The sequence below is a fragment of the Oreochromis niloticus genome, linkage group LG13 (genome assembly GCF_001858045.2).
Source record: "Oreochromis niloticus isolate F11D_XX linkage group LG13, O_niloticus_UMD_NMBU, whole genome shotgun sequence".
NCBI lineage: Eukaryota > Metazoa > Chordata > Actinopteri > Cichliformes > Cichlidae > Oreochromis > Oreochromis niloticus.
The window spans coordinates 34,068,022-34,095,180 of NC_031978.2; the positions used below are offsets into that span (position 1 = coordinate 34,068,022).

Sequence of the window (27,159 nt, forward strand, 5' to 3'; positions counted from 1 at the left end):
CACATTCCCAGCCTTCTGAAAACAGGATTATGCTAATAGCAGACTTGTAGAAATAATGGAGGTAAATGGAGTACCTTTGAATCACATGATTTACTGTAACCTGCACATGGTATTATTCTAAGCTTAGTGATTGTAGAATATAGTGTGATATACCAAAGTTAGAACACCAGAGAAATGTTTTCCATGAGAGTACTCATTCTTATGTTAAGGTAGAGCTGGGCGATATAAGATTTTTTCATATCACGATATGTGTTTTTCATTTCAGGCGATAACGATATATATCACGATATAAGCCAAATAACTATATTTGTAAGATTTAAATGTGCTGTTGCTCACAAGTAAAATGTGAAATAATTAGCAGCTTCTTTTAATTAAAATATTTATTTCCCATAATAAGTTCAACAGGGTAGATGTACTTAAGGAACATGAGACTTCAGTTTCAGATAAATAAAGGCAAATATTGCAAACTACACAAAAGGCAGCCGCTAAAGCGTTTAAGTTTCAAAATAGAACAAACAAAACAGACTACTAAATTGTCAATTCCACTTAGAAACAAAATATTAATTCTAAAAATAAATCTTAGTTTGTTTTACAGAAGAACAGACAAAATTGACTAACTTTGGTCAATATCAAATAAACTGAGAACTAAAAGGAAATTCTCAATCTCTCCTTGTTGTATAGCTTAGCTTTTCAAACAGTTTTAACAGTGACTTTAGTCTGACAAAAGCCGAATGACGAATCAGCGCTTTCAGTCAGAGATTGAGCATGCACCGCTTTATTGTATTTCCAGACTTGCTTTCGGCACAATTTACAGTGTGCGCTACTCTGTTTTTTGTCAGACTTGAAATAGCCGAAATACCTTCACACTACGGAACTTCTGTGGCCCTTCCGTTCGACAAGCTCTCCGGAATTGGAACCATCATCTGTTTTTTTCTTCGGTAACCTTCGCTCATGCTCTCGGTTGATTTTTCTCTAGTCGGCAAACTCATTTCCTTCATTACCTGGGCGGCCCGGCTGCAAAAACAAATACACATGTGCGCCTTGGCGCTTGTGCTGTACGTAACAAGTCACGTGACATGACGCTGCGGCTGTGATTGGTTCGGCTCTGCGCTACTTAATTTGGATTGGCTGTTCTTTTTTTTCTTTTTTTTTTTTAAGAGGACAAGAGAGATGAGGCCTATCGCAATAGTTTAATTTTTCTATCGAGAAAAAGTTATTTCCCAATACATATCGTTATCGTTCTATCGCCCAGCTCTATGTTAAGGATTACTCTACTTACCAATTTGCAAAGGGTCTTTGACAGCTCTGATCCTATAGAGTTGTTCTCCACGCTGGAATTCATCTGGACTCCCATTAGCAAGGCAGGAATATAATCTGCAGCAGTATGAAGCCAAAGTCAAAGAGTCAAAGTCAGCATAGCTCTAGGCAGTTTAAAAAATAAATCATCCTGTTACTTTTATTAGCAGTCACATCGCCAATAAACATCAGTCAACCAGACAGCCAGAGACGCCTTTCCTTTCATCCAATCTCGATTTTGTTCATTTCATTATAGTTTTTTCTGTGCAAAAATATTATTGTTTCCTATTTGGAAACAAACAGGAAACAAAAAAAAACAGGAGATTGAATTTTCTGGATTAATTTTGCCATTATCTATTTTACTTTACCTAAATGTTAAATGTAATATTTTTAAACCCAAGGTTGACCACTTTTTGGATTTCAAATCTGTTGTAGTGGTGGACACACTAATAAAATCTGTTACAGTCAACCAGTAACAAACAACCAGTAACGGAGAGAGAGAGAGAGAAGGCTGAATATATCTACACTTATGTGCAAAGGTTTGGGCAAGTTGCACCTTTTTTAAATATTTCATGTTTGTGTTTTTATGAATAAACAGACAGAAACCCCAACTGTTACATGTTACACAATCTTTCATTTCGTCTGGGTTTAGCAGAATATGCTGCTAACTTAATGGTTAGCAATACAATATATAAATAGAAACTATTAATATACTGTATTACTTATATTACATGTAAATACACTGATAAGCTATAAATACATAGAAGAATTCATTTCTTTTCTTTTTGATACAGCATGCTTTTTCCCCCACAGCCTTGGTCCAACATTCTCCATAACAATGTAATATTAGAAATTTCCCAATTAAGAGGAATTAATGCATTTATGTTTTGGGTTTTTTTGTAAGTTTTTAGTTAGGGCGAATAAAGGGTTTAAAAAAAAATCCTCACCTGATGTCCTCTTCATTCTCAGGGAAGCTCCAGTAGGCAATGCGAAGCTGCAGCTGCTCTGGGACGGGAGGATAGACCTTCTCTACCACTTCAAATGGGATGTGAAAGGCGACCTGTTTTGCTGACAACTCCACCAGTGGAATCACCTGACCATCTAAGGAAAACCATCAAAGAGAAGATGATCAGCACAAGCCACTACTTTTGCTGGTGTTTACCATATATGGAGGAAAGCACTGTTCATATAATGCCATGCTGGTGTAAAGGCCCCAGGGTTTGTGGTAACAGGCCACAGGAAAGCCACCAAGAAAACCAGACCAGCAGTCCTGAGCCGTTTTAAGTATATCAGTCCACAAATATAATCAAACAGTATATGAGCGACTTTGGTCTTTGCGATGCATGGCGCTCTCTCCACCCCAACAGTAGTGCTGGGCGATATGGAAAAAATATTTATCACGATATGAATTATTTTATATCACGATAACGATATATATCACGATATACCACCTGACCTGTGGTCATCTGGAAAGTATGCAGTCTTTAAACAGCGAGTGGAAAGGGTGCAGTCTTTGTTTTGAGTTACTGTAAAGCATGTCGCAAATCCGGGTGCACGTAAAGCAGCACCATGTTGCAAAACCACAAGACAGAGTTTCTTTGTGAAAAATATCATTGTTTTATACTTTATTTTCTCTTACATAAAGTTAAGAGTATGTATAGTGAGAAGACAACACTAATATTGGCTATTTAACCCTTTAAGACCTACCATAGAACCAAGTCCGCCAGAGCCTGTCTTTACATTTTACATGTTGTAGCGCCATTTGTGGGAGCATTTCAAGATGCTATACATCAATACAACCGTTATAGCCCAAATTTTAATAATATGTATGCATTAAGTCCATAGTAACTACATAAATTGCAAAAAACTGCAATAAACTACAAAAAAATTGAAAATCTTTTTTTTTTTTTTTTTTACATATATTTTTAGTTAGAGAAATTTAAGAGTCTTATCCCTCAAAACTGTAAATACAAAAAAGTTGCACAAAATAGTTTCCAACCACGAGAAATTTATTTTGAGTGTCTTCATAGTTTTATTTTTGAGATACACAAAGTTCTATATACTACAGGAAAAATGAAAATAAATAAATGGAAATTTGCAAATACACAGTATATGCATCAAAATAAACTATTTCCAACAGTGTAATTTGACTTCTAAGCATCCCAGAAACGATACAGAAGAGCATAAAGTCAAACATAACTTTTAAAAACACCAACATAGGCTTTGAAGCTTAAAAAACTACATTTTCCGCGAAAATGACGTCACTTCCGGTTTCGGACAGGTAATGGCAGACATGCGATTGTTCGCGCAGACATAGGAAGTGTTATGAATAGCTGATCGGATAGGCAAAGCCTGTTTCTGGAATATTATGTTTTTGTTGCTGCAAGTCTGGAATATTATGTTTTTGTTGCTGGAAGTCTGGAATATTATGTTTTTGTTGCTGCAAGTCTGGAATATTATGTTTTTGTTGCTGGAAGTGCTTTTTATGTAATTTTTGCAAAGCTATATGTGGAAGAAAACCGTGACCTAGGGCAAGCTAATGGAATAACATGTAAGTACAACTCCTACGGCTTCATATGCAAAAAAAACATTATTGCGCTACCTTATGTGGTTACAGTTCTACAGGGATTTAAAAATAGTTAAGAAAAACGGAGTGTGCCTGCTCCGACGGTTTGTAAAGGGTTAATGATATATTTTATCTAATAATTTGTAAAATTCGGGTTAGAAACGATAGAAACGATAGAAGACAAATGGCACGATAGACACTTTTCTATCGTCCACACGATATATATCGTCATATCGCCCAGCACTACCCAACAGTAAGGAATATTCTTTCTTCTCACATGTTCATCACTCCTACTCTCGTCTGGATTATTTTTTGGTCAGCAGCTCACTGCTGAGGGACATTTCAGACACTGAGATTCATCCTATAGCTGTCAGCGATCATGCTCCTGTATCTTTAACACTAATGCAGAAGAATAATACCACACCAAGTAAAAACTGGAGATTTAATACATCGCTGCTCAAAGATGAAGAGTTTATCAAATACTTTAAAAAAAGAATGGACTTCATATTTAGACTTTAATGACATTCCTGGAACATCAGCATCTGTCCTCTGGGAAGCAGGGAAAGCCGTGATGAGAGGTAAAATAATCTCTTTCTCATCACATAAGAAGAAAGAAGAAAACAAAAATATTCAAGAACTAGAAAAAAAACATCAAATCCTTAGAAAAAGCCTATGTATCACACCAAGATCAAGAAATATTAAACAAAATACGCAAAACAAAACTAGAATTAAATGAAATTATTAATAAAAAGACTAAATTCTTAGTGCAAAGACTTCGCCTGCAAAATTATGAACACGGTAACAAATCCGGACAATTTCTTGCTAACCAGTTAAAAATCAATAAAGAAAAAACAACTATATGTGCTGTTAAAGATTTATCTGGGAATACAATATATGATCTTAAAAAATAAACAAAATTTTTAGGGATTTCTATGAAACTTTATATACACCACAAATAAACCCATCTAAAAACGAAATTGATCAGTTTCTGGACAACATAACTCTTCCAAAATTATTAGACACCCAAGCAACGGCACTGGATTCGCCACTGACGCCAGGTGAACTCCAGGAAGCCCTGATAAGTCTGCCCAATAATAAGGCTCCAGGTCCAGACGGCTTCCCTGCAGAATTCTACAAAGAATTCTGGACGATTCTAGCACCAGTTTTTTACAGAATGTTGCAGGAAATCAAAGAAAATGGCAGACTTCCACCAAATATGAACTCTGCAAATATCAGTCTCTTACTAAAACCAGGCAAAGACCCTGTATTTTCTTCAAGCTATCGTCCAATATCCCTTATTAATGTAGACCTCAAAATAATCTGCAAAGCTCTCTCAAAGAGATTAGAGAAAATGACCCCCCTTTTAATTCATCCTGACCAAACTGGTTTCATAAAAGGTAGGCACTCATCAACAAATACACGTAGATTACTTAATTTAACAGACTACTCATGCAGTAAAAACATTGAAACCATAATATTGTCTCTTGATGCAGAAAAAGCGTTTGACAGAGTTAACTGGAAATTTCTATTTGCAACTCTACACAAATTTGGTTTTGGAACCTCTTTCATAAACTGGTTAAAAATATTATATAATTCCCCAACAGCTTGTGTCAGAACAAATGACCAAACATCCTCCAGCTTCTGTCTCCTGAGGGGCACCAGGCAGGGATGCCCACTCTCCCCTTCACTGTTTGCAGTTTTTATTGAGCCACTAGCAGCAGCAATTAGACAGACTACAACAATTAAGGGCATAAAATGTAAGAATGTAGAACATAAAATCAGCCTTTATGCGGATGATGTGTTACTTTTTCTCCAAAACTCACAAACCAATATCTCTGGGGTGACTGAATTGATAAACTCTTTCTCAAGAGTCTCAGATTATTCAATTAACTGGTCAAAATCTACAGTTCTTCCGATTAATTGCTCCTTCCATAATTCTTCTCCTACACCACTGCAATCTGGAAATATAAAATATTTAGGTATTAATGTCTCTCCTAAGCTTTCAGGATTAACTAAATTAAACCACATCCCGCTTTTAAAGACAGTAGAAAGCGATCTGGCTAGATGGAAATCTTTACCCATATCACTCATGGGAAGGGTCGCCGCTATAAAAATGATGGTCTTGCCAAAAATAAACTATTTGTTTTCAATGATCCCAAATAAGCCATCACAAGATTGGTTCAGATCTCTAGACTCATGTATTTCTAAATTCCTTTGGAAAGACAAACCCCCACGTATCAGCTTAAAAACATTACAAAGGACCAAGGATAAAGGAGGATTAGATCTGCCTAACTTTAATCACTATTTTTTAGCCAACAGGCTTCAGTTCATCTCTAGATGGTTTAAACACACCTTCTTAGATGAGCCCTGGCTAGATGTAGAACAGGCACTATGTAATAATCTAGAAATTTCAGACCTACTATTTATCAGCTCAAACATCAAAAGACATGAATGCTTTAAAAAGCATCAACATCAGCTCTTCTCTGACAGCATGGTGGGAGTTTCTAAAAATGACAGTCTTCATTAATTCCATGCAAACGTACACCTATCTGGAACAACCCTGACATATTACAAAACAATAATATGATTAATTTTCCAGAATGGAGTTGTAAAAGAATTAAATACTTAGAACATATATTAGAGGGAACAGAATTTATTCCATTTGACAGACTAGTTACACAATATGGGATCAACAAGAAAAGATTTTTAGAATATCAACAAATTAAATCCATAGTAAAAAAGAAATTTTGCCTCAGTCAAGCTGAATTACAAACACCACCAAGTGCGGTACACTTTCTTACTCTTAAATCCCCCAAATTATTATCTAAAATATACAGAACACTTTCTAAAATAGATGAATCAATATCCCTTCCTATTGCAAAGTGGGAAGCAGATTTATCAGTAAGCTTAGACCAAAACTTCTGGTCTCAGGTATGCTTAAAACCTTTAAATTGATTAAAAATCCCAGTCTGCAATTAATACAATACAAATTACTACACAGAGTGCACTATACTGGTCATCGGATGTTCAAGATGGGCTTTACATCTTCCAACAACTGCTCACACTGTCAAGGCAATACACCAGACAATTACATCCACGCTCTTTGGTTCTGTCCACCAGTGCAGAAGTTTTGGCGTGAGATATGTGAAGACTTATCAAAGTGTCTGAAATGTAACATTCCAGCCTCCCCTTTAGTATGCTTGCTGAGCAACTTGGATGAGGTCACTGCAGAAATAAACACAGCCCACATTGTTTTTACAGCCCTATGCATTGCCAAGAAAATGGTCCTCCTTAACTGGAAAAATAAAAATAATCTTAATTCTAATCAATATAAAAACCATCTAATAGATCACATTAGTCTTGATACAGCCTCTGCCACCACATTTGATCAATCCCTTTGGGCTCCTTTGATCGGCTTCATCACCTAGTGGGGGTGGGGGGTCATAGTTTGGTCCTGCCTTCGCTATTGTGGTTGATGTGGAGGTTGGGACGGGCTTAGGGCGCCAGGAGAACCCCTAGAGACGTTATCCCTGGAGGGCTCAACCCGGGGGGTTGTGGTCATAACCTGGTTAGTGGCTCTGGTCGCTCTTAGAGGGTGTTCTCCTCGTGGCTGTGTGCAGCGGGGCTGGGGGATGGTCTGTACTGGCGGACGTAGGTTACTGGCTTGGTAGCCTGGCTGCCCCTGAGTGGATCCGGGGCAGGCGTGGGGGCTTGGGGTTCGGGCGTGCTTCGTCTCCGTGATGGGGCTCTGGCTGGGCCTTGGGGGCTTCGGTCCTCGTCGGTGTGTCGCCGAGGTTGTGGGTGGGTGGGTGCACGGGGGCTCAGCCCGGGCGCAGGGGGCCTCTGGTGCATCGGCCTAACTGGGGGCTCTTCAACTGGCAGGGAGGTTGTTCCATCCTTGCAGAAGTCCACTCTGCAGGTGGGGGAGAGACATAGGAGAGGTGGAGAATAAACCTAACCTGGGTGTCTGTTGTCTTGTGTAGTCTGGAGATGATTGAATGTTGGGGTGGGTACAGTTTCCTCTGCGGTGTGGTAGGGTGGGCTTCCCCAGGTCCTGTGGGGCTTGGCGGTGCTGCTGCGTAGGCCCTGGTCTGGATGGGCCTGGGCTCCCTTGCCTTGGTGGGTACCAGAGGACGGGGGTGCCTACTGGGGTCAGCGGGGAGCTGGCCCTAAGGAGGGGCATCTTGCCCTCCCTTCTTTTCCTCCCCATCCCGGCTGCCTCCCTCTTCCCGCTCCACCACACCCACCCACACAGGTAGGGCCTCGGGGTGCGGGTGTGTCACCAGGGTGCAGGGGAGGCATTCCCCCCCTCTGTCCCCTTCTGGCCACCTGTGCCTCAATTTTATTCCACAACTTAGACATCCACATTATTCACACTCTCATAACACACACATACATATAGGGCCTTGAGGGTGACCACGTTAACGGCGTCCAGTGGACGGTCTGTGTTTTCAACCCTACCTCTGGCGCTGGTGCCCACCTGTCAATTTTAAATCCATGTAGACATTGAGGGTTCTCGGGAGGGGCCGTGCTAACACCTGCTGCTCTCTGGCAGCAGCACCATGCCCTCCCTTGTTTTAAATGCACTTTAGAACAACACGCAGCAACACTACACATGAGCGGGAGGAGGGAGGTATGGGGTCTTCACACCCCCCGTTCTCTACTAGCCATCGGGCGGGGGACTGGGAGGTGGTGTTGGCTGTCCGATTGGCCTCCCTTCTGCTGCGGAGCCTGGGGCGGTCTGCTTGCCTCCACCCCGGGGGAAAGGGTCACATCTCTTGGGTCTGGGTGCCGTTTCCCCCTCTGGGGGCGAGGGTACCTGGACCCGGGGTATAGAGTATGTTTGGGGAGTATGATTGTGTGTACATGTCCATGTATGTCTATCCCTACGTTGGGTGAGTGCTGAGTGTTTGTATATGTGTGCATGAGGGTGGGAAAGCATGTTTGTGTCTGTGTGTGCCTGTTTGTCTGTGTCTATATGTCAGGTCGGGTCTTAGACTCCACCTCCCTGGGAACTCCCAGGCCCTCCAAAGTGTGGAGGCCTATCTCCCTCACCACACTCCCTGCCGGTAACTGATGCCTCAGGGTTGGTGCATTGGTGGTTCTTGGTGTCCGGGGCTGGGCGCTCAGGTATGCACCAGCTCACTCCTGGTGGCTACTTGGCGGGGCCTGGTGCCTGTCGCTCGGTCAGGCCTCTTCCAGGGCAAAGGGGCCCTCGGGCCTCCGGCCTCGGGGCCTGCGACTCGGTTCACTCTGGCACAGCTGGCTGCCGGCAGAGCGGCGGGCACGCCGATGCAGCCCCTCTGGCTTCTGCTCCGTGGCTACTGGGTGACCCTCGTCTGGGGATCTCCTCAGCCCTTCTCAGGAGGGTGGCACGGATGCCCCTCCGGTGGTACTCCTTGGGCTCTCGCACTCTGGGGCCTCTGGATGTCTGGAGCCTGGATCTCCTCCATGCCTGCTTCATGCCCTGGGGACGGGCTATGGCCCTCCACACCCTCTAGCAGACCGTTACATGGGGAAACCTTTTGTATACAAGCGCGCTGATCCACACAGGTGTGCACACGGGTGTTCACTGTTCGTAGACATAAACTACACCTTTCTTAGCTGCTACTTCAAAGCACATTGTGCGCTGTCTGTCCTGCGTGCTGCACAACAACATTCAATATTTAGTATTTACTGCTGTTCACACTTAGCTAGATTAACGTGATGGTGTTGTGTTTAGTATGTTGCTTTGTTTTTTTGGTTTTTTTGCTTGTTTTCTCTTCTTTTTCTCTCAACAGGTGATCCAGGAGATTTTTTTTTTTTTCTCTTTGTCTTTGTAAGTGCCCTTTCTCACTGTCCCTTTTCCCTTCTGTTTTTCTTTTCCTTCCTCTCTTTCTTTCTCCCTTTCCTATCCCCCAGTCATGTCTGTCCCAACTGTAACAACTGAAAATAAAGTAAATAATAACAACAAAGTTTGATCAAATGGACCAATACGGCAATGCCATGATGATCCATTTGGCAAAATAAATCCATTTGGTATCCTTGTTGGTCTTCAGACAACAATTCTGACGGCTAAAGAACCAAATGGGACAGGCAAAAAAAAAAAAAAAAAAAAAAAAAGTATATCAGTAAGCTAAGATATAGTGTGATAAAATACACGTTTCGATGTTTGTTTGGCTTGCTAAGGTAAAAACAAATGCAAACATCAAGCACCACTCATTTTCCCCTTACATTTATGGAAATAACTGGCTTCAATTAGAAGGGTATGTTTACAGGGAGTCATACAGATATAGACTATTTAAAACAATTTAAAATAAACATAAGGCCTGTCAAAGGTCTCAGAATTTATATCTATGTTTCACTGCTTTGCAAAGCTGTTCAATTTAACCAGAGGTTGAACGCTGCCAACATTAACCAGAGCCACATGCTGCCATTTCCCCCCTCAAGTAGTAAGAAAATAAACAATTTACAGTTAGTTTCATCAGTTGAAATTCACACCCAATGAGGGAGCAACTGATGTTTTTCCAAAAATAAGCTGCGTAAGCTCATGTTTCACACAAGTTTCTATCTGCAAAATATCAGTCAATTTTACTTGCTTAGCAATAAAAAAGGGGGTAAAATGCGTATTCAACTCCTCACCAGTTTTCTAAGTAAATATATTCATGTAGGTGCTGTTGGCACAGAATTTTTACCAGATGTCAAAAACAACCCATCAAATCCACACACACAAGTAACCATCTACCAGGATGCTTTTTACTGTCATTACTGTAGTAGTACAGTTTTACTGAACTACCTCCAGATCAACGCCAGTAAAACCAAGGAGCTGGTGGTAGACTTCCGCAGGCACAAACATCCTCCACTGCAACCACTGAACATCCAAGGTATGGACATTGAGGCTGTGGACAGCTACAGGTACCTTGGTGTTCATCTGAACAACAAACTGGACTGGACTCATAACTCAGACGCCCTCTACAGGAAAGGGCAGAGCAGACTGTACCTGCTGCGGAGACTCAGGTCGTTTGGAGTGGAGGGCCCACTCCTGAAGACCTTCTATGACTCTGTGGTGGCCTCAGCCATCTTTTATGGTGTGGTCTGCTGGGGGGGCAGCATCTCTGCTGGGGACAGGAAGAGACTGAACAGGCTGATCCGAAGGGCCAGCTCTGTTCTAGGACGCCCTCTGGACCCAGTGGAGGTGGTGAGTGACAGGAGAATGGTGGCTAAGCTGTCATCCCTGTTGGACAACATCTCCCACCCCATGCATGAGACTGTGACAGCACTGAGCAGCTCCTTCAGTGGGAGACTGCGGCACCCACGGTGTGGGACGGAGAGATTTCGCAGGTCTTTCCTCCCCACTGCTGTCAGACTCCACAACAAAGACTTTTGCAGCTGATCAAACACACAAACCCACACATGTGCAATAAGACTGCTATATGTGCAATTCTTCTTCTGACGAAGTTGTGTTTTTGTATTTTCCTACTCAGTTGTATATAGTATTTGTATTTCTATTTTATTCTATTGTATATATTATTCTATTCTATTTTATTCTATTGTATATAGTATTTTATTTTATTTTATTGTATTTTATTGCATTCCAGTGTTTTCTAATTTCTGCTACATAACTTTGCACTTTTGCTGTAACAAAACAAATTTCCCACCTGTGGGACTAATAAAGGCCATCTTATCATCTTATCTTATTAAGCATCCAGTGTTCAATGAAATTAGAAGCACAACAACTAACAGTAAAAACAAATCTAAAAATACCAACTTTCCAAATGTACAAGGTTTATACAGATGTGCAATGCTGCTACGGTATTCTCTTGTGTGGTGGTGATGTTTATTTGTGATTGTGTGTTGCTGTGTGACAGGGGTGCTGATGTGTGAGTTTGGGTGGTGCAGGAGTGTGGTCAGTGTTGATGGCTGGCAGAAACAAACTGTTCCCGGGTCTGTTAATCCTGGTTTGGATTGACCTGTAGCGTCTCCCTGAGGGCAGCAGGTCAAACAGGCGAGATGGAGGATGGGTGGAGTCTCTTGTGATTGCCTCAGCTCTACTGAGGCAGCAGGATTTATAAATGTCTGCGACAGAGGGGAGAGGGCAGCTAATGACCTTTTGCACCAGGGGTGTCGAACTCCAGGCCTCGAGGGCCGGTGTCCTGCAGGTTTCTCAGACATCAAGGCACAGCAGCATCTGCACTGATGATGGTAGCTGTGAGATCTGGTAAAGATTTCATGTCAATAGCACCTTTATAAATACATTTGCTTAGAAGATTGATGACTTGTTCAATACTTATTTTACCCACTGTATATATGTGTGCGAACAGTTTCAAACACTCAGTTTGACATCAGCTGTCTCTAATTTCCGATTTCTCCACAGCTGAATGTAAGAAGAAACACTAGCCCACAGATAAGTTGTTTGTGACTCTGCCCCGAGGTTACAACAAACAGCTACTACATGTAGTCGACAGTCTGAAACACTACACGGGACCAATCCACAATGATTGAACCATAAAGCAGACAAAGTTTTGTAATGGCTGCAGTGTCAAAACACTAGAGGACTGAAGACAGAAGACCTGGACTCAGCCTAATTAAGATTCAGGTAAGAAAGTTGACTTGGGGAGCCAGTCAAGAAGAACACTGCAATCTATGGAGTACCAGTAGGAAGAAAGGGTAAATGGTCACGGAATTTGCAAACAAGCTGTCACTTGGCCCCGCCTGATGAAGCGAAACTTCAAATTCAGTAACATTCATTCTCACTGAGCACTGATTACAAAGCCAGCCACAGCTTCACCTTCAAGATCAAAAATAATTCAATTTTTACACTTCAACATAAAAGCTAGCTTGTGTTAGCCAATACCAAAAAACAAAGACTACATTTCTAGTTTATCCGAAATTGGGATGAACCATAATGATCTTGACTTCACTAATTAAAAAAATAATTTTATTTCCTGGCAGCAATGCATACCAGCTGAGTGGTAAGAAAATATTCAATAAAGAGCTTATACCATTACTCAAATCCTCATTTAGCTACACACTTCGAGAACTTTTACCGTTATTCTGGACAGAAGCTGTAAAATCAGCAATTTCTAAAGGGAACACCAAAGAGACCTCACTGGGTTGTAGATGTATATAAACTGTATACCTCAAAGATATGAACACCTTATGAATGACATTATCAATAAAGATCACATAGGCTTTATTAAGGGACATTAAACCCAAGATAATATAAGAACCATCTTGCGTATCACTGAATAGATTAAACATAACTGTATCGGTGAAGCTTTAATAACTCTCGAGGCTGAAAAGGGATTTGTTAATGTTAACTATACCAAGTACTTAAGAAATGTGGATCTGGATCAATGGGTTAAAAATAAATGAGAGAGACAGAGTGTACAACTGCACCTGTACACCAGACAACACAGACTTTTGCCTAACAACAAAATTTTTTGCAATTTTTATAGAAACCTTGACACAATAAGGCAGAATAAAGATCTTAAAGTGGTAAAGGTTGGGGGTGGCTGATGATGTAAGGTGCTATTTAGATCATCTAGACAGATGTCTTCCAATATTAATTAATGAGCTTTAGCTCTGAATTCTTTTCTAGATATAGGAATTTGCTGAGTGTGGCTAAAACACTTATTTTAACATTGAATTATATCCTATTCAAAATTACACAGTTATAAAAAATATATATAATTGGAAATTGAGTGCAAAAAATGAAATTACGAGTTACTTTAACAAGAGGAATGATAACCTATATTGTGGGTATCAAACATAAGGCCCAGGGGCCAGAATTGGACCAGCAAAGACTAATATGGCAGGTATGGTTGGTTTTACAAGAGATTCACCAAAGCTGCACTGTTTTCTAAACAGTGGTGCCACAATTCAATGTAAATAACAAGCAAGCATGTAAGAAATACTATTTTCTGTTACTATTCTTTTTTTCTTTTTACAACAGAAAAGCAAGTTTCAATGGTCCAGCCTACTTAATATAAAATGATAAAAATGAGCTGTATATGGCCCATAATGTAAAATGAGTTTGACGTCCAGGAATTATACGAAGCAAATTATATCAAAGTGATTGAAGACATTAAGAATAATATTGAAAGGTGAATTTTCCTTTTACTGCATTTTGGCTCAAAAACAGAGGCATTTTTTAAAAGGGGACCCATGAAGGTACCTAAGACTCTTAAAAACATGGATAAAATTCATTGAAATATTTACATGAAATGGCAACAGGCCAAGAATTACATTTCAAACTATGAAGGTGAGCAAACATGGAGGCATGGAACTGCCAAACATGCAGCACAAATTCCACCTGTAATCTGCTGGTCTGACAAAGATTATGAGGCTTAGTGGCAAAACTCAGAAGTATTCACAAGGAAGCAAAATTCAAAGTCTTACTGGAGAGGACTTGTAGTGTTGTAGTGTATTATGTTCTCCATACACTACAACTTGAAAAAGAAAAGGATTTGATAAGACTTTTTGGTACCCCCTAAATTAGGACTAACTCTTTGTCTGCAACACAGGCATGTTGGAGACCACATGGAGCACGAAATGTAAACCATTCTCATGTCTTTTGACTTTGCTCTGGCATTTTTTTGGTAGACTGTTTATTTGGTAGTTGCCAAAATTCAGGTTTATGATATAAAAAGGCCATATACCATGCCGTATTTACGTAATATGGAAGGAAATACTGTATCAGGAGAAAACAGTTATTTGTTTAAAATCCTGTTAGTAGCTTGTAAGAAAGCCATTACAAAGAGGTGGTACAAACTGGATCCACCAACGCAATTCACAAGATAAGATTTCGGCAGGAATGGTGTTGAGAGAAATGAAAGAATGAATCAAAATCATGCATCAATGACAGGGTGATGACTGAAATATTCATGTAACAGGAACTACTGAGATGACACAATCTGGACTTTTCATGGATTGATGTAATGTAATTTTTTGTGTATATCTGAAATGGGAAACTGATTTTTTTTTTTTTTATGAAAGGATTTAAGGAACATTTAATAGTTAGAAATCTCCATGACAACAAAAACACTTGGAGGACCTTTTTAATTTCTGGCATCTGGTGAACTAGCCCTTTACAGGCTGAGCGCTGTTGGATACCAGAGTAGGTTTAAATGCCAAAAAGACTGCAGGATGTTCCTACGTCCACCATTTTAGCTCATGTTAGCTTTTCCCAAAAAGTCAGCAGCAGAAATACAAGTTAACATTAATTATGTTCATAACCCACTGAACTGTCACCATATCTGCTAACAAGAAACTATAGCCTCACCGTATTTTCGTGCAGCACACTGTAGAAGTGGTTAGCACTGTCCCCTCACAGCGAGAAGGGTCCCAATTTGAACCCAAGTCCAGGGTCTTAATGTCTGAACTGCATATTCTTACTGCTCAGGGCTTTTCCTGGTACTCTGGTTTCCTCTCACAGTCCAAAGACATTTATTTTAGTGTAATTGGTGATCTAAATTGACTGTAGAGGTGAGGTATTTAAAGTCCTTGAAGTGTATATATATAACAAAGTGCTGTCTAAATGAATGGTTATTTGATAAACACCATATAAATGTGGTTACATTAAAATACACTTCAAACACTTAATCAAGACTTCAGCATTTAAGAGAAGTGGGTTAGAAAATGGCTTAAAGTATTTGTCTAAGATCGTGTCTAATAACTGTCACAAACCTCATATCTTATTTAGCATCTCATTCCACTGTTATGCAGACGACCCACAGATTTACCTACCACTGAAACGGAAATCTGTGAGTCCTCTGAAGGATTTGCTAGATTGTTTGGAGGATGTCAAGGCACGGACGGCTTTCAACTTCCTTAACTTAAATGCACAGAAAACAGAGGTCATTTTTGACAGTATGATCTACAGTATGTTTAATAGACAGATTAATGCAGTTTCTTTCATCTCTGTCTACTTGCAAAAATGAAGCCATTCCTCTGTTTTAGAGACTTTGAGAGCTATCCATGCCTTCATTTCATTTCGCCTGACTTTTGTAATAGTCTCAGACTCAGGTGTCAGTCTGTCATCAGTTAGCTGACTGCAGTTGGTCCAAAAAGCTGCAGCATGGTTACTAACTGGCACACGCAAGCAAGACCATACAAGCATCCTTACACTGGCTGCCAGTTAGGTTTCGAATTGATTTTAAGATTTTATTATTCGTTTTTAAGGCGTTGCACGGGTTAGCACCCTCATACCTTTCTGATCGTTTAAATTGGTACACTCCTGCAAGATCACTGAGGTCTGCGGATCAAAAGCTCCTGGCTGTCCCGAGGTCCAGATTAAAGCACAGAGGAGAGTGGGACTTTGCTGTGACTGCTCCTAAATTGTGGAACAAACTGTCAAGTTTCAAGTTTGTACTACTTTTATTTGTTTTATGTCTTACTCAAATCTTCTCATTCTATACTTCTTTTTCTTAAATCTTTATAATATTTTGTTATTTTTATCTCTTGATTATCTTAAATGTACAGCACCTTGGTCAACTGTTGTTGTTTTAAATGTGCTTTATAAATAAATTTGACTTTTTTTCTTATTTGTCTTAATATCCAATATCCATTACTTTTGGACAGAAAAGTTTATCCACGGTGTCGTCACTTCCTCAGATACAAGACAACCACAATTTAGACTTCTGCTGGTGCTTAACTACAGCACACAATGCAAAGGCGTCATATGTGAGTGGTGGCAACCCTTTAAAAAACTACAGCTAAAACACGGTGGGCTAAGCCTACAACTGAGAACAATTCCACATTCAGACCATGAACAGCATAGACGTCAGAACCAATCAAAACAAAAACACTGCTCCTTACGTGGATCACGCAGTGCCTCTGTAAAATATAGTGGGTTGGTGTGAGAGGAGAGCTGACAGCTGGAAGCTGAAGACATTATATTTAAGTTTCTATGCTGCTTGTTAACTGCTGTTTGATATTAAACACATTCACAGTGTGTCTGAATTTGTTCTCAAACGTTAGTATTTTGGTGCTCATGCATTTGTTTGGTGCTTATTAAAAAAAGTCTAAGCAGGTCAATAAAACTTCTCCATGCAGAAAGAACCCTGCCATTTGTATAACTATTTTATTACAAAATATATAGATAGTAAAGCGAGAAAAAGTTATTGAATCCTTTCCTGAAAGCAGGACATTAAGCAAAATCAGAATTGATTTAACAGAATTTATTTTTCAGCTATTAGTTTAATCAGACTATATGTCAGAAATTCAAATTTCATGAGCAATCACAACAATAACATTTTGGTGCTTAATAATCACAAACCTTTTCTTGTAACTTATTTTAAAAGTCTAATCAAAGTGTTAGTTCACTTTAATCTGACAGTGCAAAGTGGAACTGACGGACTGCTTTTTTTCTATACGATAAAATATCAGCTGAATTAACAGGTTTTAAAAATTACGCCACAGTTTCGTTTCTGCTTCAAAAATTAATTCGCATGATTAATTAACAGTATACCTTAGATTATAAGATATCATAGCATCAAATGCGTTTCCCAGCAGCAACAGGTAATACTGCTATAGTACATTTTCAAGTATGTATAATGAATGGAAGCACATTTTGTGTGTGTGTGTGTGTGTGTGTGTGTCTCCAACCTTTAATCTTGACAGTGGGGGAGTTGGGTCCAGCAGACTGCTTCCTCCATCCCCTCCAGTTCTGACAGAGGCTCTCGGCCTCCGAGATGAAGGAGCAGAGAGAGTCTTCTTCGAATCGGTCCGAGTCTTCAAAGGAGAACCTCTCCCCATCCTCCCACTCGGCAAACATCAGTTCCATTACATCCACTCTTAAAGAGGTTAGGAGTCCTGGGACAGCGATTTCAGGCTACGGCCTTTCTGCCGTCTAAAAAACAAGGGGAAGCCCGACAAACAGAGCCCACAGCTCTAAAAGAGTCAGTCTGAGCACTGGGGGAGGGGAGACCACTAACAACCAAATCACTGCCGAGAGGCTTATCGCCTCAAACACATACAATTTTTTAACAATGCTTTGAATAGTCTGCAAAAAAATATATACAGCACAACTACAATTATTATTTGTCTACGTAGCTATTTGTTATTTAAGTCGGCATAAGCCACTGCGCAGAGGTGAAGCTTCCTTCCACACTTGGATTCAAAGCCAAAAACTCTGAATAGTGAAAAGTCTTTGACGGTAACTTTGCCGCTGAGATGTCCAACGACTCAAACTCACAAAGCAACGTTCCTGTCAAAAGTAGAAAATGAAAAACTCTCTCATCATGCAGCCACGAATAAGAATAGAAAACTGAGGTTAAAAAAAAAAACGCTTGTTGGTGTACATGTAAAGCCTCATGAAGTGTCGTTCATCCAGACGTCCTCCTCTTTTCAGGCATTTAGCTCAACTCACACTGGGCATCTACATTAACTACTGCTACATTATAACGATCCTGAAAGAGTCTTTCTCACAAGAAAGAAGATGTCAAACACCTGTGGTGTTAATATTGCAAAGTGTCTTCTCTGTTCCTCGTTTAATGAGCTAGTTTTAATGTTATTTTCATCTGCAATGGAAATAAGAATTAGCTAACGTTAGCAGATAGGCTAACAAATGCCTACTTAGATACTATAAACATGTCATGCGCTGTAGACAGTTAAACTACGATTAAATATCGTTTATATTTCCGACTACAGGCTTATTTTGCTCGATTTACCTTCGCTGTGCTACCTTATGTTAGCTATATCTACTAGCATTAGAAAGCTAACCTCCAGTCGGCTAAGTTCAACTAGCTTGAATAGCTGTTTGTTTACATTTACTGCTGATGTTGTACACCTTCCGCACATTAAGGACTACATACTTTCTTATATCGCATATCTTCCGGACTTAGGCATATATCTAGGTTACGCTTGTTTCATATTATGATCTAAATCCACGCTCTTAGCATTTTTTTCCGTTCTTTGTGCTGATATTAGAGGCTCTGCCTGACGTAAAAGCTGGCATATTCCTCAGTCAGATATGATGAAGAAATTCAAACGAGTCCTTTAGATAGCTCCCTTCGCAACTGTCACCAGTTGTCCGTCTTAAAATCCTCTATGCCTTCAAATGACACCGGGATATCCGGATGATTTTCCCTTATCCCACTCGTCAAAGCGTTATCAAAGTGTATCAACCTGTCTGCCGGGGGAAGATGGCTCACCTCTTCTACGGCTCCTCCTCGATCAGCTGATCACAGCTTCCGGTTGCCAGCTCTAGAACGACACCGCTGAGCCCGTTGCTGTAGCTCGGCTGGAGAAGCGTGCTGTGAGACGAGGCATTAACCAACTCGATACAGTTAAGCATACTGTATCGAGTGTATTCACTTGTCATACTTAATCTGGGGTAATCAGTTTTGTCATTAATTAAGCCACCGCCTCCAAACTTCAAAAACCCGTTTTGTATTTGACAGCGAAGCTACCAGCGGCATAGTACTCTATGACTTTAGAAACATTCAAAAACAGCCAGATCCTTGTTTTACAGTACCAGTACCAGTCAAATGTTTGGACACACGTTCTCATTTAATTGTTTTTCTTCATTTCATGACTATTTAAATTGTAGATTCTCACTAAAGGCATCAAAACTATGAATGAACACATATGAAATTATGTAGTAAACACAAAATTGTGAAATAACTCAAAACATGTTTTATATTTTAGATTCTTCAGAATAGCCACCCTTTGCTTTGATCACTGATTTGCACAGTCTTGGCATTCTCTTGACAAGCTTTATGAAATGGTTATCCAACAGTCTTGAAGGAGTTCCCAGAGATGCTGAGCAGTCCATTTCATTTTAAACCGTCTCGATTGGCTTTAGGTCAGGTGTGTAGCTGGAGGTGTGCAAACCATTCCACTCTCACTATTGACAACACCACGGTTTTCACTTTCCCTCAGGTTAAGAGCCTTGGTGTCATCCTAGACAGCTCACTATCCTGTAAATCTCACATCAGTTATCTCACCTGTTCTGCCTCTCTCAATCTATGCAACAATAACCAATTACATCCTTCTCTTTCCACCCAGTCTGCATCCATTCTTCATAGTCTCGTTACCTCCCGCATTGACTATTGCAATTCTCTCTTGCATGGTCTCCCCAATGCAAGAGAGAATTCTTCTTCTATCCAATCCAACTTGCTGCGCCTTCTTTCTGCCTCAGCATGATGAGAAGCAGAGCTTTCAGTTGTCCTGAACTTTTTTTTAAAAATTGTTCTTCATTTTGTCATTATTCTGCTTTGTGTTTTACTCTATTGTTAAGTGTCCTTGGGTGTCTTGAAAGGTGCTTTTAAATAAAATGTATTATTATTATTATCATCACATCCAGTTTGTGTTTAGTTTGACCACCATTTATTTTTTAACAGCACAATGACCCCAAACAAACCTCTAGGCTGTGTAAGAGCTATTTGACCAAGATAGAGAGTGATGGAGTACTGCGCCAGATGGCCTGGCCTCCACAGTCACCTGACCTAAATCCAGTTAAGATGGTTTGAGATGAGATGGACTGCAGAGTGAAGGCAACAAGTGCTCAGCATCTCTGGGGACTCCTTCAAGACTGTTGGAAAAGATAACTACCTCATGAAGCTCATCAAGAGAACGCCAAGAGTGAGCAAAGCAGTTACACTTTTTTGTTTGCTACATAATTCCATATGTGTTCATTCACAGTTTAGATCCCTTCAGTGAGAATCTAAAATTTAAATAGTCATGAAAATGAAGAAAAACAATTAAATGAGAAGGTGTGTCCAAACATTTGACTGGTAGTGTAACTAATGAAAAATAGTGTGCTTTATTCATCTTCACCAGACATTTATGATGATAATAATAATAATAATAATAATAATACATTTTATTTATAGGCGCCTTTAAGACCCTCAGGGTCACCTTACAATAACACAACAACAATAGCAGCAATAAAATAAATAAAATATAAACATGGCAAAATAAAATTTAGACAAAGGGTAAAAAAACACAAAAACAAAACACAAGCATAAAAGTATAAAAGGAAGTATAAAAGCTGAGCAAGGTAAAAATGGATTAAGGCAGATCAGGTGTATGCAATTCTGAATAGATGGGTTTTGAGACGTGATTTAAAAGTGGTGAGAGATGTATGGAGAAGATCGGATAAATATGGAGGAGCGAGATTATGAAGTGCTTTGAAAGTGAGAAGCAGGATCTTGAAATTGACATGGAGGTGAACTGGAAGCCAATGAAGCTGTTTAAGAACAGGTGTTATGTGTTCAGTGGAGCTAGTTCTGGAAATAATATGAGCAGCTGTATTTTGAACCAACTGCAATTTATGGAGGGATTTATGAGGTAGATGTACTAAGTTTTACTTAGTACATTTCATTTAATTTCTGTGGTTATTCTAAAATTACTGGGTTAGGGTTTTTGTTTAAACAAAAAATGTTTACAAAAATATTGTTTTACTACTTGCAAGTCATTAAAATCAGTGATTGCAACTGATATAGCCCTATTTGTTTGATTCCTTCTGTAGATATGGGTCCCAATTCAATCCAACTCAACACAAACTTTGAATAAATATAAGTGCAATGTTTCTGTAATTTCTATACAAGATGTAGCACTCATCACAAGTCAGCCTATAGTAGTTATGTCATTTTATGACAACACGTTAAAGAATTACTGTTGACAATTTCCATCCATACATCTTCTTCTTTTCCGGGGCCAGGTCACAGGGGCAGCGGCCTAAGGAGAGAAGCCCAGACCTTTCTCTCCCTGGCCACCTCCTCCAGCTTGTCTGTGGCAACACCAAGGCATTCCCGGGCCAGCCGAGAGATATAATCTCTCCAGCGTGTCCTGGGTCTGTCCTTGGCCCTCTTCCCGGTTGGACATGCCCAGAACACCTCATCCAGGAGGCACCCAGGGGGCATCCTTGTCAGATGCCAGAACCACCTCAACTGGCTCCTTTCGATGTGGAAGAGCAGCGGTTCTGCTCTGAGCCCCTTCCGGATGGCCGAACTCCTCACCCTATCTCTAAGGGAGAGGCCAGCCACCCTTCGGAAGAAGCCCATTGCTGCCGCATGTATCCATGACCTCATTCCTTTGGTCCCTACCCACAGCTCGTGACCATAGGTGAGGGTAGGGACATAGATCAACCAGTAAATTGAGAGCTTCGCTTTTACACACAGCTCTCATTTCACCATGACGGATGGTACAGCATCCACATAACTGAAGTCACAGCACCAATCCGTCTGTCGCTCCCTTCTCCCATCACTCGCCAAGATGGGGCAGGAACTCGTCCCTGACCTGGAGTGAGCACTCCACCCTTTTCCGGCTGAGGACCATGACTTCAGATTTGGAGGTGCTGATTCTCATTTCTTCACACTCGGCTGCAAACTGTTCCAGTGGGAACTGGAGGCCATCACCTAATGAAGCCAACAAAATTACATCATCTGCGAAAAGCAGAAATGAGATTCTGAGACCACCCAAATGAAAGACTTTGGCCACTTGGCTATGCCTAGAAATTCTATCCATAAAAAATAACATAATCGTTGACAATGGGCAGTCCTGGTGAAGTCCATCACGCTCCGGAAATGAGTCCAACTTACTGCCAGCTATGCTGACCAAGCTCTTGCAATGGTTATATAAGGATTGAATGGCCCCTAGTAATGGGCCAGACTGCCGAAGTACCTCCCACAGGACACTCAGAGAGACACAGTCAAATGCTTTCTCCAAGTCCACAAAACATATGTAGACTGGTTGGGCTAAAGTCCCATACACACTCAAGTATCCTCAAGAGGGTACAGAGCTGGTCCAGTGTTCCACGACTAAGGCCAGCATACCAGGGAAGCTGAGGAGTGTGAGCCCCTATAGTTGGAACACACTCTCCGGTCCCCCTTCTTAAAGATGGAAACCACCACCCCTGTCTCCTCTCTCCAAAGTGTGTTGGTGCATTCCTGGATAAGTCAGATAAGTCAGAAATTGGAATTTCCAAGTTTGAATCTAGAACAATCCTCAACTCAGATTTCTTAATCAAAAAGTTGGAGCGGCCTCAGCAATGGTGACAGTGAATGAAAACAGTAGTAAAACTTTTAATTTGTACTGGCACTGTTGTGTATTTGTGGCTTTAAGAAGCAACTGGACTTCTTTCAGTTTCTTGAAGATGTTTCACATCTAATTTGAGAAGCATCTTCAGTTCCAAGACCAAATGGTGGAGAGTCCCAGATATTTAAGACATAGTGGGAGTTGTCCTTTAAGAAAGTCGTTCCACTATTGATCATATGCCTCATTAGATGAGTGAAGGTGTAAAAGAGGGTGTTTAGTCATTATCAACAGAGATTTCGGGTGAAACCATTGTGAGACCTTGCCTCACCCTACCATATAAATCAGCCTATCATATAAAAACCAAAGAGATTATCGTCGACTTCAGGAGGCACAGCACTAACTTAGTCCCCCTATACATCAACAGTGAGTGTGTGCAGAGGGTCCACACCTTTTAGTTTCTTGGCATCCTCATCTCTACTGACATCTCCCAGACAGACAACATCACAGCAGTCGTCAAGAAGGCCCAGCAATGGCTACGCTTCCTGAAGGTCCTCAGGAAGTACAAACTGCACCACCTGCTGTGCTGACCTTCTACCGCTCGTCCGCTGGCGAACTGCATCACAGTATGGTACGGCAGCTGCACAAAGTCAGATAGAGTGAGGCTTCAGAGAGTAGTCAAGGCAGCACAGAAGATCATCGGCTGCCCTCTCTCCTGCCTGATGGACATTTATTCCTCCTGCTGCCTCAGCAGAGCAACAAATATTATCAAAGACAGCTCCCACCCTGGTGTTGACCGGTTCAACCCTCAGGGTGCATCAGCACAAAGACTGACAGACTCAAAAATAGTTTCTTAACAAAAAGCCATAACCACCCTGAACTGCTCTCTGTACACAGTATACACAACTACCATCACCACTGTGCAATATTTAATTTACGTACCCACACTGTAAGTATATAACCCAACTTATTTTTTTCCGATTGTACATTTGTACATTTGATATTTCTTGAATACTTTTCATATTTTTTTAATACTGCTCATATGTGTATATGTATATGTATAGTGCTGCAGAACTGTATACACCCCCCCCCCCCCCCCCCCCCTTTCTTTTCCAGCCTGTCAGCATGTCATGTGCATAGTGACAAAAAAAAGGCATTCTATTCTATTCTATTCTATTCTATTCTATGTAACTTATTGAGATCACCACAGGTGTTTTTCTGGATTATGATTTATGTTCTGATTATTTAGTGATACTGTTTTGATTATTGTTATTATTGCAGGTTTAGTTCAGTGTCAAGTCTGTCTCAATCTGTCTAGTCCGTGTCTTGTTTCCTGTTTTACTTTGAAGGTTCATGTTCATGTCTGATGTCAGTGTGTTCAGTTTTACTTCTCCCCTGTCTCGTTAACCTAATTTCTCCCAGCTGTGTCTCCCTCCTGTTTCCCACTCCCTGATTACTCCTCTGTGTATATAAGTCCTGTGTTTTCCTTTGCTCTCTGTCGCGTCGTACCCTCAGATTGTGCCTGTGTGTTTCTGTTTCTAGTTGTTCATTGTCAGTTCATGTTTTGTTTCATCACCAGCGATAAAGCTGAGGTTTTTTTTGAGTTGCAATTCAGTGTCCAAGTCCTGCATTTGGATCCTCATCTCCACCTGCCCGCACACAGAGCCCTGACAACAACAGACCGGTCTGTACCATCTGTCATGGTGAAATGAGAGCTGTGTGTAAAAGGGAAGCTCTCAATTTACTGGTCAAGCTATGTCCCTACCCTCACCTATGGTCATGAGCTGTGGGTAGGGACCGAAAGAATGAGATCACGGATACAAGCGGCAGACATGGGCTTCCTCCGAAGGGTGGCTGGCCTCTCCCTTAGAGATAGGGTGAGAAGGACTTCCGGTTGATGCAGCGTCACGTGAGGACATTGGTTTGTGAGCTCTGCACTCGAACCTTTGTATTTACCATATTACTCTGCAAAAATTATGTGATATTACTTCACATACGAGAGCAACAACATATTAGAAAACAACCATCCTGGTCTATGGACAATATGCCCCAAAAAATTCAAGCCAACAAGATGAAGCAGGACACGAGGGCCTCTCAAGGAACTGCTGGCCCAGCTAGCCTAGCATGCTCAAATGCCACGGAGACAACTGCGGGTGAGCAGCAGGTAATCCTGAAGGAGTTGCAATTAATGAAGCAAGAATTGCTGGAGAAAATAGATGAAAAGGCTGCAGAGACCCAAACGGAGCTGCGTAACGTCATTAAGAGGCTCAATAAAAGACTGGATAAGGTTGAAAGCCACACATCTGAGTTGGAAAAGGGAGTCACTGCTAATTCCGACTCTATAGCAGCTATGGAATCCGACATGTCCAGCGTGAAAAAAGAGCTTGCCCTGCTAAAGGCCCGGTGCGAGGATTTGGAGGCTAGGTCACGGCGCTGCAACGTCCGCGTTATGGGGATAAAGGAGGACAAGAGCAGCGAAAACACCGATCTGAATATGTGTCGGAAATGCTGAAAAATGCTCTTGGTCTGGAAAAATGCCGACTCTGGATAGGGCGCACCGGACCCTCCGCACCAAGTCAACACAAGATAACCAGCCACCGAGGGCATTTGTAGTGAAATGTCATTACTTCACAGAAAAGGAACTACTCAGAAAGGCAGCCGAGGCTGGGGTGATAACAACTGCAGACGGTGATCGTATTCGCGTACTGCTGGACTTCACCCAAACTGTTAGTAAACAGTGTGCCGCCTTTACCGAGGTGAGGAATCTACTTCACAGTTGCAACGGAGTCCGCTATGGGCTGAGGATTCCAGCGACGTTGAGGATTACTACTGCGGATGGACAAGAAATGACTTTTAAAGACCCAAAATGTGCAAAGGAGTTTGTTCTGAAGAAGTTAACGAGAGCTTGATATATGTCCAGGGCCAGGACTCGCTCTCCCCCCTGTTTTTTTTTTTTTTTTTTTTTTTTTCCCTGCGCTGACAATACATAGTTTGGAGTAACTATGAATGGCTGAAACAGGTACAAGATAATAACGACAATTAAACTCTACAGAGTCCCGTTTATGCTTGGGATATGTGTTGTTATATCACTTGTTACCGGTTAGATATTCCAAAGTTTGGTCTAATAATACTCTGCATTTTGGTTCGGGTGTGGACTAGCATGGTAAGCATTTAAATAGTTTGAAGACTGAGAAGATGGACTGGGATCACTGGAAGGATAGCAGTCTGCTTTTGAGACCGTTTTCGTTTTGTTTTGTTATTGTTCTTGTCCCACCAACTTAAGGGATCAGCCACAGCGGATTTTATTACAGCAATAAAGGATGAAGGTGGGAACATGCTTACCACCCCAAACAATATTAATAGTCAGTTTAAGTCATTTTATGAACATTTGTATACTTCTGAAGCCTGTGATGCAGCCTTAGTGGAAGACTTTTTCAGTAATTTGGCTATGCCCACACTAGATGACCCAGATAAATCCAAACTGGAGAACGACATTACGACATCAGAAATAAATGAGGCCATTAAGAAATTGAAATCTGGTAAGTTGCCCAGCCCAGACGGATTTCCCATTGAGTTTTTTAAGACATTTGCATCTAAATTAGTCCCCTTACTATTAAAACTCTTCAGGGAGGTTTTAGATAAGAAGGCCTTACCTACAACTATGACACAAGCAACTATTACACTTCTACTTAAAAAAATCTAAAGATCCACTGCTATGTGAGTCGTACCGTCCAGTTAGCCTGCTTGTGCTGTGATTATAAGACCCTGGCAAAAGTTCTACCTGGCAGACTTGAAGGTGTTCTTCCAAAACTTATTCACCTGGATCAGACGGGCTTTGTAGCAGGCAGGCAGATATCCAGCAATATACGACGTGTCTTCAATATACTCTATCAACATAATAATCCTGAAGTGTTAATTTCTCTCGACGCACAAAAAGCATTTGATAGACTAGAATATAACTTTTTGTTCACTGTATTACAAAAGTTTGGATTTGGCTCAGTCTTCTGTTCTTGGGTTACAATTTTGTATGCAGCACCACAAGCATCAGTACGTACAGAACATTGGCTTGATGAATGTTTGGACATGAACCCAATGGACAAGGGCCTAGTGTCAGCCATATATGGCAAGATTCAGGGTTTGGTGTCTCCATCACTTAGCCATTTGAAAAATCTATGGGAAGAAAAACCGGGGGAAGCCTTCACAGATGAGGCTTGGCAGGCTGCAATCACAAGAATTCATTCCTCGTCAATCTGCGTCAGACATGGCCTGCTACAGTTTAAGGTACTGCACAGATTGCATTTATCTCTAAATAGAATAGCAAGGATGTACCCTGGTGC

The 27,159-nt window shown here is 40.9% G+C and overlaps 2 protein-coding genes across 12 annotated transcripts in view; one reads left to right on the forward strand and one right to left on the reverse strand.

Moving 5' to 3' along the window:
- Window positions 1-19,013, reverse strand: part of zswim8 (zinc finger, SWIM-type containing 8) — a 58,015-nt gene extending 39,002 nt beyond the window's left edge. Inside the window, exons 1-4 of one of the 2 annotated variants that reach the window (XM_025897303.1) lie at window positions 18,997-19,013; window positions 17,450-17,693; window positions 2,244-2,397; window positions 1,280-1,374 (exon numbers count right to left, since the gene is read on the reverse strand). In XM_025897303.1, coding sequence (XP_025753088.1) covers window positions 1,280-1,374; window positions 2,244-2,397; window positions 17,450-17,627 — 427 coding nt within the window. In that variant the 5' untranslated portion in view covers window positions 17,628-17,693; window positions 18,997-19,013. The other variant, XM_013267701.3, reaches the window with a different exon arrangement.
- rasgrp3 (RAS guanyl releasing protein 3 (calcium and DAG-regulated)) overlaps window positions 1-27,159 on the forward strand; it is a 562,943-nt gene that overhangs the window by 426,110 nt on the left and 109,674 nt on the right. The window lies entirely within an intron of this gene.